General features: G+C 50.9%; 1 protein-coding gene across 5 annotated transcripts in view; it reads right to left on the bottom strand.

Annotated features, from left to right (window-relative positions):
• Positions 1–12062, bottom strand: part of CSMD2 (CUB and Sushi multiple domains 2) — a 294243-nt gene that overhangs the window by 21339 nt on the left and 260842 nt on the right. For all 5 annotated transcript variants that reach the window (XM_088067354.1, XM_088067353.1, XM_088067355.1 and 2 more), the window contains 9 exons: positions 10802–10987; positions 8936–9130; positions 7044–7217; positions 6191–6364; positions 3880–4053; positions 2980–3168; positions 1669–1842; positions 590–772; positions 163–339 (listed from right to left, as the gene is read on the bottom strand). In XM_088067354.1, the coding sequence (XP_087923480.1) occupies positions 163–339; positions 590–772; positions 1669–1842; positions 2980–3168; positions 3880–4053; positions 6191–6364; positions 7044–7217; positions 8936–9130; positions 10802–10987 (1626 nt within the window). The remainder of the gene's footprint in view (positions 1–162; positions 340–589; positions 773–1668; positions 1843–2979; positions 3169–3879; positions 4054–6190; positions 6365–7043; positions 7218–8935; positions 9131–10801; positions 10988–12062) is intronic.

Genomic DNA, 12062 nt, shown 5'->3' with positions numbered 1-12062 from the left:
ATGTCCCTGGAGGCCTTTCAATAAATAGAACTGTTTTTTATTCCCTTAATTCTGTCTGGCCTCTGTTTTTAGGTGGCCCCAAAAGGCACCATGTGGGCACAGCTGGGCCTGGCAGCTGATCCCTCCCCTCTCCCTGTGCCAGGGCTCCATCCCAGTGCTCACCAGTGCACTCGGGGCTGGTCCCAGTCCAGGTCCCGTTGACGGTGCAGTGCCTGCTCAGCACCCCTGTGGAGTAATAACCTTCCCTGCACTGGTAGATGATGGAGCTGGAGAACACCAGACCATCGTTGAAGATCACCCTGGCATTGCTAGGCGTCCCGGGATTCCCACAAGAGATCACTGGGAAGGGAAATGGTGAAATTAAAATAAACATAAAACACAAACCAACTCCCAGAACTCCAAGGGTTTCCTCCTGCATTGCCTGTCCTCAGTAAAGGCAAGTTCTGGGGACATGAGAACACTTGTGGGGACACCAGGGCAGTTCTGGGGACATGAGAACACTTGTGGGGACACCAGGGCAGCTCTTGGGGACACGAGAACACTTGTGGGGACACCAGGGCAGCTCTTGGGGTGGTGGCACAGGGATTACCTTCGCATTCGGGCTGCGTGCCGCTCCAGGAGCCGTTGGAATGGCAGATCCTCTCGGAGGAGCCGCGCAGGGTGTAGCCGGGCTCGCAGCTGAACCGCACCACGCTGCCCACGTCAAACGTGTCCCCCAGGCCAATCCCGTGGGAAGGGATCCCGGGATCACCGCACACGCCCTGGCTGCCCCCTGCCAGGGAGAGCACAGAGTCACCAGAGCCACCAGGGGACAGCTGCTCCTGTCCCTTGCCACCCTCAACAGGAATTCCAGCAGAGCAGTGGAATTCCAGATTAAACATTCCCCAATTCCAGCAGCCCCCTGGTTCTCAGCTGGACGCAAACACGGCCACAATTCCCGAATCCCAGGATGAAACCTCCAGTGTCAGTCCCAGGGATGTTTCCCCTCCATGAAGGAATTCCCACATGCTCCAAGCCAGCCCTGCTGTGCTCAGGGAACAAGGAGGGATTGGAGCAGGGGAGGAAGGGAGAAGGGAGGAGAAGGGAGGAGAAGGGAGGAGAAGGGAGGAGAAGGGAGGAGAAGGGAGGAGAAGGGAGGAGAAGGGAGGAGAAGGGAGGAGAAGGGAGGAGAAGGGAGGAGAAGGGAGGAGAAGGGAGGAGAAGGGAGGAGAAGGGAGGAGAAGGGAGGAGAAGGGAGGAGAAGGGAGGAGAAGGGAGGAGAAGGGAGGAGAAGGGAGGAGAAGGGAGGAGAAGGGAGGAGAAGGGAGGAGAAGGGAGGAGAAGGGAGGAGAAGGGAGGAGAAGGGAGGAGAAGGGAGGAGAAGGGAGGAGAAGGGAGGAGAAGGGAGGAGAAGGGAGGAGAAGGGAGGAGAAGGGAGGAGAAGGGAGGAGAAGGGAGGAGAAGGGAGGAGAAGGGAGGAGAAGGGAGGAGAAGGGAGGAGAAGGGAGGAGAAGGGAAAAGGAGAAGGTTGCGGAAGTTCAGGGAAGTTTAGAGAAGTTCAAGGAAGTTCAGGGAAGGGAAGGGAAGGCACCAGGAGCCCCCTCCAGGCACTAAGAAGAGGTGATGATGGGTGGGAGGTGATGACCACGAGTGAGTGACCATGGCATGGTCCTTCCCGAGGCCTCTCACCAGAGCAGTGTGGCAGGGAGCCGCTCCAGCGCCCGTCCAGCTGGCACATCCGTGTGGAATTCCCGACCAGGGTGCGCCTGCCCAGGCAGCTGTACCTGACCACGGAGCCCACCGTGTGCTTGTCCCCCGAGATCTGCGCGTGGGGAGGGGACCCAGGGTGGCCACACGACACCACTGCAAGAGAGGCACCAGCTTCAGCCCCCGGGAATTCCAGAATTCTGGCTTGGGGGGGACCTTAAACATCAGTTAATTCCAGCCCTTTCCATGGGCAGGGTCACTATTCCCCATCCCAGGCTGCTCCAAGTCCTGTCCAGCCTGACCCTGGATTCCAGGGATGAGGACACTTCCAGCTTCTCTGGGCACCTGTGCCAAGGCCTCCCCACCCTCACAGGGAAGTTCAACACAGGGGAAATAAAACCATGGGAAAACTTTCAACTTTTAACCTCAGGAATCCACGGAATCAGTGGTAAAACTGAACTGAGTTTCTGAATGCCCACAAATCCTCTAAATCCCAGCATTTTAAGGAAGGAGATCCTTTGTACTCAAGGGGGCTGAGAGAGCCTGGGATCGGGTTGTAACAGGAATTCCCTTCCAGCTGTGGGAACATGGATCATCACTCGCCAGTTCCCCAGGATCCATGCAAAGGGTGAGGACTGGACAAAAGGAAAGGAAAATGTGCCCAAAACTGCTTGGTAGGACTTGGTGTGGAGGGATAAACACGGAAAAAACAAAAGGAACAATCCCAGCTTTGGAACAGCTCACGCCAATTGGAATTTCTGGAGTTCTGAAGCCATTCCTGAGGGCAGGGAATGGGACTGCAGCTGGTTTAGTGCCCAAAGGGACAAACTGGTCATGCAGGGGGTGGAGCTGCTCCTGCCTGCACCTCCCTGAGGCAGCTAAAATCCACCCTGGATCCTGAATTCCCAGTCTAACACTGGGATTCACTCACTCACTCACTCACTCACTCACTCACTCACTCACTCACTCACGTGAGCCCTCCCTGTGCTCCAGAGCTGCTCCTGCCCTCTCCACCTGCACCATCCCAGCAGGATCCTCTCCTCAAACCCCAAAATCCATCAGGATTCCACCCAGAACCCCCCAAATCCATCAGGTTCTGCCTATCCCTACACAGAGAACCCCCCCAGAAGTACCCCTCTCCTCTCCTCAACCCCAAACTCCCTTGCCTGTGAATCTCCTGAAAGCACTGGGATCATTCCCACGTGCATTTTTGGGGGGGGTTTCCCTCCTGAACCCTGCTAAACCCTGTGGGATGAGCAGCTGGGCTGGACAGGGAGGGTTGGGGACACTTACAAAGGCACTGGGGGAGGGCTCTGTCCCACGTGCCATCGCCCTGGCACGTCAGGACGTGTGTTCCCAACAAATAAAATCCGTGGATGCACTGATAGGACACAGTGGTGCCGAAGCTGAACCTGTGGGGGCCGCTCGGCTGCACTTGCCGGACGCTGTTTTCCAGGTGCCCAGGGTCAGAACAGTTCACAACTGCGAACAAACAACAGAATAACACCCGAAAAATAATGGGAAGCAAAGGGTGGGGCAGAAAAACGTGGGATTATCAAAAAAGAAAAAAAAAAAAAAAAGCAGGGAAAAGGGTGGGAAATTGAAGATTTTGTACTGTGATTTAAGTTTTGGGTTTTTTTCCCCTGAGATTTTTGAGGGCGGGAGTGGAAAAATTTCTTGTGAAAAGGGGAAAAAAGGGAGTCCAGGCAATCCTGCAGGTTCTCAGCAAGCAGCAGAGCCTTGATCTCCAGCCTCAAATTAGGATTTAGATTATCCAGCTGGGAATAACTGATCCCAAACTGGCATTTCGACCATCCAGCGAGGAATAAGCAATAATCCAGCATGGCCAGAGATCCTGGATTAGGGGAATGCAGAGGGAGGGAGTGCAGGGAGGGGAGGGGATTTGGGAAGTGAACCTGAGTGCTGATCCTGTGGGAAAAAGGGAACAGAGCTCTGCACAAAGCTGTGGCAGTGGAGCAAAAGCTGCTCCAGGGTGTCTGATCCCAAATTTCCTTGTGTTCCCCCCACTTCCAGCACACTCCAAGCCTTGGAGAACGCAGCCAGGCGAGAAAATCCCAAGGTTTGATCCATGGTATTTACAGCAGCCCTGGGATCTCCAACATCCTCTGGGTGGTTTACAGGGATTTCTGGCTTGGGAACAGGGAGAATTCCCAGAGGAAGGCCCAGACTGACCTCGGCAGGAGGGCAGGGTGCTGCTCCACTGGCCGTTGGCCAGGCACTGGGATTGGGAAGCTCCCTCCAGGCGGAAGCCGGGGTTGCACTGGAATTTGGCCACGTCGTTGAGGTTGAACTGGGAGCCCTGGGTGACGCCGTTGGGGGGGTTGCCAGGGTGGCCACAGGTGATGGCTGCAAGCACAAAATGGAAATGTCACTTGATTTATTCCTGGGAAAGAAAGTGGGTTGTTCATTGGAAAAAGTTCTGGAGGTAGGAGAGCATAAAACCCCACACATCAATCCCAAAACCCTAAGATTTGGGGCCTGCTCTGTTGAGATACGGGGTCACATTGAGAGAATGGGATTTTTGTACGTTTTACTGGCACCAGGAATTCCCTGCACCCCTCTCCAGGATCCCACTGATTTACACCACATATCCCTCTCCAAAAATCCCAGCTCCTGATCTTAATCCCACACCACCCCAGGCATCCCAAACTCTGTTGTTCCCTCCCTCTTTCCCCACGCCAGTCCTGCCTGCTCCCTGCAGGGAAAAGTTATACCTGGAAGCAGAGGGAAAAGAGGGAAAATAGGAGGAAAATCAGGAGGAAAATCAGAATTCCAGCACAGGGCTTGAAGAGATGAAATCTGCCCAAGTGGGAGAAACTTTGTGGGAAAATTTTACTTCCAAATCCCTGAAGTGATGTTTCTGGAGTTCGGTTTTTTTTCCCTGAGGTTGGTGTTGGCTTAGGATGAGGTGAAGGGCACAGGAGCTGCTCTGGCAACTCCCAGGGAAGCAAAGACGATTCCAGCATCCCAAATAGTTCTGGGAAGTGGCTGGAACACTGTGCTGTCACCTCAGCAGGTGACACAGGGAGGGCACAGCCTTGCTGCTGGCACAGCCTTTGTTTCCAGCCATGTCCATGGCACAAAAGGAAACTTGGGATGAGCCATCAGGAGATTCTTGGCTGCCTAAGGGATGTGACATCCTGGGACAGCTGAGGACAAAGCTTTATTGATCATTGTCACACGGAATGTCCTGATTTGTCCATCAGGACAAATCTGGTTTTCCTGGACAGCTGCCAGCACCAGGAGATGGAAGGGAAGATGAAATTCCCACAAAAGAACCATAACAAATCTGACTGCCCAGGCTGGGCTGGAGCACAGGGATGGGGATTTATTCCTGGTCCAAGCTGGTGACAGGAATAAATGAGGAATATGGAGTGCTGCAGGAAGCAGAGCCAGGTTTGGGATATCGTTACACATGTTTGGAAACAGGAGGGGTTCTGTCCCTGGAAAAAAAAAATGGATCCAGTTCCATGGATCAAACTGCAGCAGGCTGGGAGGGGAAATACCAGGAGAACAGGGAATGGTGCTGTGCCCTGAGTGGGGTCAAAAAGGTCCTGAGGTGCCTCATTGCAGAGCACACCAGAGCTCAGACCAACAATCCCAAATTTCTGTACCCCCAAGGCCTAATGTGTGTAGTAACTCAGAATTCCAGAATGACTTGGGATGGAAAGAGGTTTAAAGCCCATCCCATTCCAGCCCCTGACATGGGCATGAGAGTAAATTCCACCCTTTCCACCATTCTTTTCTAAAAAATCTCTGGTCCTCTGGTGTCTGAGGACCTCAGACACTCCCAGGATTTTGGAGTCACTTTTAACTTTGCCAGCTTAATCCTGATTTTTTGTTTTCTGGCTGGATTCTGCCAGGTCATTCTCTTCTTCCCATCTTCTTCTTCTTGTTCCCCAGCACAGAAAGCTCCAAACCAGACCGCAGAGATGGGAACAAACAACTGGAGCACCACGATATGAAATCCAGGGATTGTGCTGCCTGTTGATAAGAAGATGCTTCAACTTATCAACACCTGAGAGCTGCAGGGAGTTGGTTAATTGGGTTATTTCCTGGGAAGATAAACGAGGAGGTTGGACAAGGTGATTTGGGGGAGAGCAGAGGAGAGATCCTCATTTTCCATGGACACGGAGCGCAGCTCTCAGGGACAGTGACCACCAGGGTGTGTTTGTAGGGCTGTGCCTGCCTTTAACACCCTCTGACCCCAAAAAAAATCTCCTCTCCTCTGATCCCACACCTTCAGCTGGGCTTGAGAAGGAGAAATTCACTGGGATTTTTGAAGTACAAAGGATCTTTTCTTGCAGAGACCCAGTGACGATGCTGCGAAACACCCAGAACGTGCGTGCACGGCCACCCCACACCCTGGGGGTGTGAGCTCTGCCCAGCCCCTTGCACAGCCTCAGCTGGCTGGAATTGTGTGGCTCAGCACAGCACAGGCTGAACTCTCCCTCCCAGAGCTGAAGGCATGACAAGTACTTACGCACACAGACAGGCGTTTTCCCGGACCAGCGGTGATCCTGCTGGCAGATGCGCACGGACATGCCGATCAGGCGGAAGCCGGGCTGGCACTGGTACACCACGCTGCCCCGGTAGTTGTAGTTCTCCCCGTTGATCTGCCCGTTCACAATGGGGCTGGGCACGCCGCAGTGCCCGGCTGGGAAGGGGAGAACAGCAGCAATCACACGCACGTCCCACCAAAGGAGTCCCCAAAAGGCATCGCCCGACCCCTGGATCTCCGCGGAGTTGGGTGGAGAGAAGCCCAGACTGGGGTGGGTTGGAAGGGAACGTAAGGATCGTCCACAGGGACACCTTCCACCATCCCAGGCTGCTCCAAGCCCTGTCCAAGCTCTCTGGACACTTCCAGGGATGGGGCAGCCACAGCTTCTCTGGGCATGGATGGGGTTCAGAGATGCCCAGGTTGGTTTGGGTTGGAAGGGAACGCAAGGATCATCCACAGGGACACCTTCCACCATCCCAGGTCAGTCCAAGCCCTGTCCAAGCTCTCCTTGGACACTCCCAGGGATGGGGCAGCCACAGCTTCTCTGGGCAGTCCATGCCCATTGTTTACAGGGAAGAACTGCATCCCAGTATCCAAACCTGTCCTCTTTCAGCTCCAGGCTGTTAACTCCAGACTCTAAATAAACATCCCCATCCCAAAGCTCTCCTATTGAGGGGGCAGGAATCAAACCCTGCTTCCCTCTTACACCCATTTAAAACCCCACAGCACGGATTCCTCCTCTGATCAATCCCTAAAATCCTCCCTCCCAAGGCGCCCTCAGGAGCCCTTCCCACACCCTGTGGGTGACAGCAGGAGTTTCCCAGGGGACACCTACCCAGACACCGGACCTCAGCCCCGCTCCAGAGCCCGTTGGCCATGCACTCCCGGACCCGGGAGCCCACCAGGGTGTAGCCAGTGTTGCAGGAGAAGATGGCAGTGGCTCCGTAACTGGTGAGGGTCCCGATCTTGTTCCCGTTGGGAGGGGTGGGCAGCTCTCCACAGGAGATAACTAGGACAGATCCCAAAGGATATTGAGAAAACATGCTGGGAGGGACGGGTTTTGAAGGAATGCCTCCAGAAGCTATTGCTGGAGTGGGAAAGTTCATTAAATAATTCCAGGAATTGTAATAATTTCAGAGCCATGTTAGATGAGGTGACAAAAATAAAAATTTTTAATATTTATGGTTCAGGACACGAGGGAAGCACTAAAGACAGGTTGGGAAGGAACCAAAGGAGTTTCTCACACCAGAACTTGCTCACACAGGAATATTTTTCTGTCATTAACCCTGGATGCAGCAGGAAGCCTGGTTCCCAGAAAACCCACAGAATCATGGAATGGGGTGAGTTGGAAGGACTTTAAAGGCCATGAGCAGGGACATCTCCTAGGCCAGGTTGCTCCAAGCCCTGTCCAACCTGACCTTGGAATGGCACAAAGTTTCCCCCCACAAGCTGAAATTCCAGGATCTGCAGATCCCAGCTGGGTTTGTGGGATGCAGGAGCCTCTGCAAACCCAGCTCCCCCTCAGAACTCCAGCTCTCCATTTTATCTTCATTTTCTCCACCTTCAAGCTCTGCAAATCCTCTGGAGCCCCTGCTGGGTGTTCCTGACCTCGGGGCACTGCCAAGATCCTGTCACTTGGATTTAGGTGGCAATAAGGCTGAGGGAACAAAAGGAGGTCAGGCTCCTGCTCCCAGAGCCGGAGGAAGAGCTGGCAGGGGGAAAAGTACATCTGTCACCCACGCCGGCAGTCACAGCTCCAAAAACAAAGGCAGGCAGCAGGGAAGGAGAGATTTTGCTGTCTCTGTCTGCACTTGGAGAGAAAAACCCTCCACCTCTGACAAAAGGAGAGATCCAAAGCACAGCAGTGGTGTTAGAACAACTGAGAGCTGCTGGGGTGCCCCATTGGGTTTGATTTGCAGGTGACACTGTTACCCTTTGTAAACCTGGTGTTTGTGTGAGAGCTGAGGCTTGACAGCAGAATTCTTTATTCTTCCTCCTTAAAAGCCCTGACTTCAGAGCAGCTGTGACAGCAAAGCTGCTGGGACCCCGCAGGAACAGCTGAGCTGAAGGGCTTGAGATCCCAGAGAAGTGCTGGGATTAAATCAGGGATCAGATCAGGGATTAGATGTCTCCCTGTACCCCGACTCTCTTCCAGCAGCTCTGCTGTCTCCACCTCAGCTGCTACCAGGAGTAATTTAGTCCCACCTCACAGCAGGGACACCTTCCATTATTCCAATTTGCTCCAACATGGCCTGGGACACTTCCAGGGATGGAGCAGCCACAGCTTCTCTGGGAAATCCATCCCAGCCCCTCCCTGCCCTCACAGGGAAGGATTTCACCCCAAAACCTGCACCAAACCATCTCACAAATGCCCAAAAGACCAAACCACGCTCCACAGCTCCACCTCAGCTCCTGCCAGGATTAATAATTCTGCCCCACAGCAGGGACACATTCCACTATTCCAGATTGCTCCAACATGGCCTGGAACACTTCCAGGGATGCAGCAGCCACAGCTTCTCTGGGAAATCCATCCCAGCCCCTCCCTGAACTCACAGGGAAGGATTTCCTCCCAAAATCTGCACCAAACCATTCCATCCTGTACCCAAATCTCCTTGATTATCTGTGCTCACCCACCAGCAGCATCCTGAAACCCCCAGGGGCTGGGATCTGCTGACCCCAAACCCACACCCAGCCCACGGTGCCACCCCGGGGCGCCCCTGCTCTTACTTTTACAGGTGGGCACGGGCTCCCCGATGCTCCAGGTGCCGTTGGCCTGGCAGCGGATGACCCTCTGGCCCGTGTAGTAGTAGCCAGGGTCGCAGATGAGCATCAGCTGGGCGTTGTAGTGGTAGTGCACCTCGTAGGTGAGGCGCCAGCGGCCGTGCTCCACCGCGATGCTGCCCACGTCAGGGCACGTCACAGCTGAGGGGCACAGAAAAAAACAGCACACAAAGGGTTAACTGAGCTTTCAACCTCCACCCCCCACCAAAAATCCAGCTGTGGATTTCCCAAAATAAATCCGAAATAAATCCCAAAACAAAACACCCCTGGGTTTTTAATGAGGGGAATATCCCCTGGTGGGGAGGCTGCTGAGAACTGAAAGGAAAACTTTCAGGAGGGTGTTAGAAGCGGTGATGTTGCCTGAAATCCAAAGAGAAAAACCCCTTGCAGTGGTGTTAAAATCATAAAATAAAGGGCAGAGCTTGATTTAGAAGCTTCCAGGCATACCTGGTCATCCAATTTCCACAATTTGATATGGTTAATTAATTAGGATTTCTATCAGCTGCGTCCCACAGGAGATTCAGCTGCTGATCCACCCCTTGGAGTTTCTTTACCCCATTTCTTGTTATGTCTTCCTATGTGTCCCCAGCTTGGAAATAAAACTAAACAATATTTCAGGAATGTGTTAGAAAGGTCAGCTCGTTGCTCTAAAATCTAAGAGAAAAGGTAGAAAAGTACCAGGAGCTCCTTAACTACAGAATGGGATTTTCCAGAGCTAAAATACAGGGAAAAATTTACAGAGCTAAATATAGGAAAAATACAGAAAAAGCAAAAATCTCGAGGCATCAGTAACATGAAGAGCAGTTCTTTAAGGAAAGATTTCAGGTGCACAAATTATAAGGATGTGCATACCCAGCATGGGATTTTCCCAATTTCTATAGTTTAATTAATTATACATCCAGGAACTACATCCAATGGGAGATTTGTTATCCTGATAACCAATATTCTGTATTCTGTTCTGTCTTTTACTGCTGTGAAACTGAATGTCCTTGTTAGAAATTCTTTTAGAAGTTCTAGAATTGTTGGAAATTCTAGACATTTTAGAATTGTTAGAAATTCTTTTCTTGAAAACAAGAGTAAACAGAATGTCAAGAATGTGAGCAAGGGTAACCACTGTTCTAAAGGGTGAGAACGTGCTAGAAACTGCACACTTATATATTAAAAATCTATGAAGTTACAAAGACATCAAAAAGCTAAAAGTCCTAAGGCATCAGGGCAGGTGGGAAACCACCACACCATGAGATTTAATTTCTGCAGTAATTCACCATAAAACCCTGATGTGCCCTGAACACCATGGCTGTGGGGCAAAGCTGTTTGTTCTGCAGGTGGAACCGACACACCACTGCTGATGCCTCAGGATTTCAGCTTTTCTGTTTTTCATACATTTGCAACCCTGCCATTCTTTAGTGTGTAACTCCAAACTCCACACACAGTGTGAGCTGCTGCTTTCCCATTTGGGTCAGACACAGCAATTCCTCTCCAGGCCTGGCAATCAAGGACACCTCACTGCCTCAGGCCCCCAGAGATGGAAACAAAAGGGAGTTGGGGGCAGCAAACTTGGGGTGAATGACTTCATTACCTGAAGCTGGAATTGGGAGATTCACCCCAATGTGCAAATGGCCCAAACTTATAAAAGTGTGAAACCCCTGACCCGTGGTCCATTTTGGGTGCAGCCCCTGGGGGGCTTTGTCTGCCCAAAATGTCCCTGGAGGCCTCTCAATAAACAGAACTGTTTTTTATTCCCTTAATTCTGTCTGGCCTCTGTTTTTAGGAGGCATCCCTGCTGTCTGGACACCCCAAATCCGCACTCACCCATGCAGAGAGGGGGCTGGTTCCCGTTGCTCCAGACTCCCTCCTGCAGGCACTCGGTGCTGGGCTGGGCTCCTGGCTGCAGCTGGAAGCCCTGGTTGCACTGGTACACGGCCTTGGTGCCCACCGTGTACTCCTTCCCAAACACAACCCCGTTCCTCGGCGCTCGGGGAACTCCACACGACAGAGCTGGGAAGAAAAAAAAACCACCCCCCCCCAAAATAAAATAAAATAAAATAATATAAAATAAATAAAATAAAATAAAAAATATAAAATGAAAAATATAAAATAAAATAAAAAATATAAAATAACAGAAAAGAAAATAACAGAAAAGAAAATAAAAGAACAGAAAAGAAAAAAAGAAAAGAATAAAGAGAAAAAAAAAGAGAAGAAAAAAAAATAAAGTAACAGATAATAAAGTAAAATAAAGTAAAAAAAAGTAAAAAAAGTAAAAAATAAATATAAAATAAATATAAAAATTTAAAAAATAAAATAATAAATAAAATAATAAATAATAAATAAAATAAATAAAAAATTAAAAGAAAAAAAAGAAAAACAGAAAAAATAAAAATAACAAAAAAGAAAAATAAAAAATATAAAAGGAAAAAATAAAATAAAATAAATGAAATAAATAAAATAAAATAAAATAAAAGTCAGAGAGCTGATGGTTTTATCCCAAACTGAAATCCCAGATCCTGAACTTTCCTACTGACAAATCCCAGATGCCGTGGCAAGTGCCCTTCATAAAGGATCAGCTTTTACATCAGCAAAGCCAATCCTGAAGCCCAGTTTCTTTCTCCTGGAAGAGGCTCTGGCCCATAGTTCCTGTAATATCTGTACCACAAGATGCATCAGCAGAGTGCTCCCGAGCTTCCACAGGGAGATAAGGATCGGACAGCGGGAACACTTCGTGTTTCCACCCCACAGCAGCACCGATCCCAAACCCCTCTCCAGGAGCACTTCTGCATTACATAAGGCAGCAAATTGTGTAATTATGTTGTGGCAGAAGGAAGGCTAAATTTATCCTCACGGCTGAGGAGGTAGAGGGGGGAATTCAGGGGAAAAATGGAAAAGCGGGCGCAGTGCCAGGTGGCTGCTGGAGACGGCAGCGCTCCAGAGGAGAGGCTCTGCACCATTCCCGCTGGAACTCCTGGCTCTGGGGGAGGGCAGGGAGGGGACAGGCAGGTGACAGCCAAAAATACACTGAGAATCACAGCCATTTATGCTGTTACCCTTTTTCCCAGCTGTTATAGATACACATTAT

Source organism: Pseudopodoces humilis, chromosome 27 (genome assembly GCF_049639895.1).
Source record: "Pseudopodoces humilis isolate 2021_Gansu_Grassland_sample_001 chromosome 27, ASM4963989v1, whole genome shotgun sequence".
NCBI lineage: Eukaryota > Metazoa > Chordata > Aves > Passeriformes > Paridae > Pseudopodoces > Pseudopodoces humilis.
Note: the sequence above shows the minus strand (reverse complement) of the source record. Positions and strands in the feature narration are given on the sequence as shown.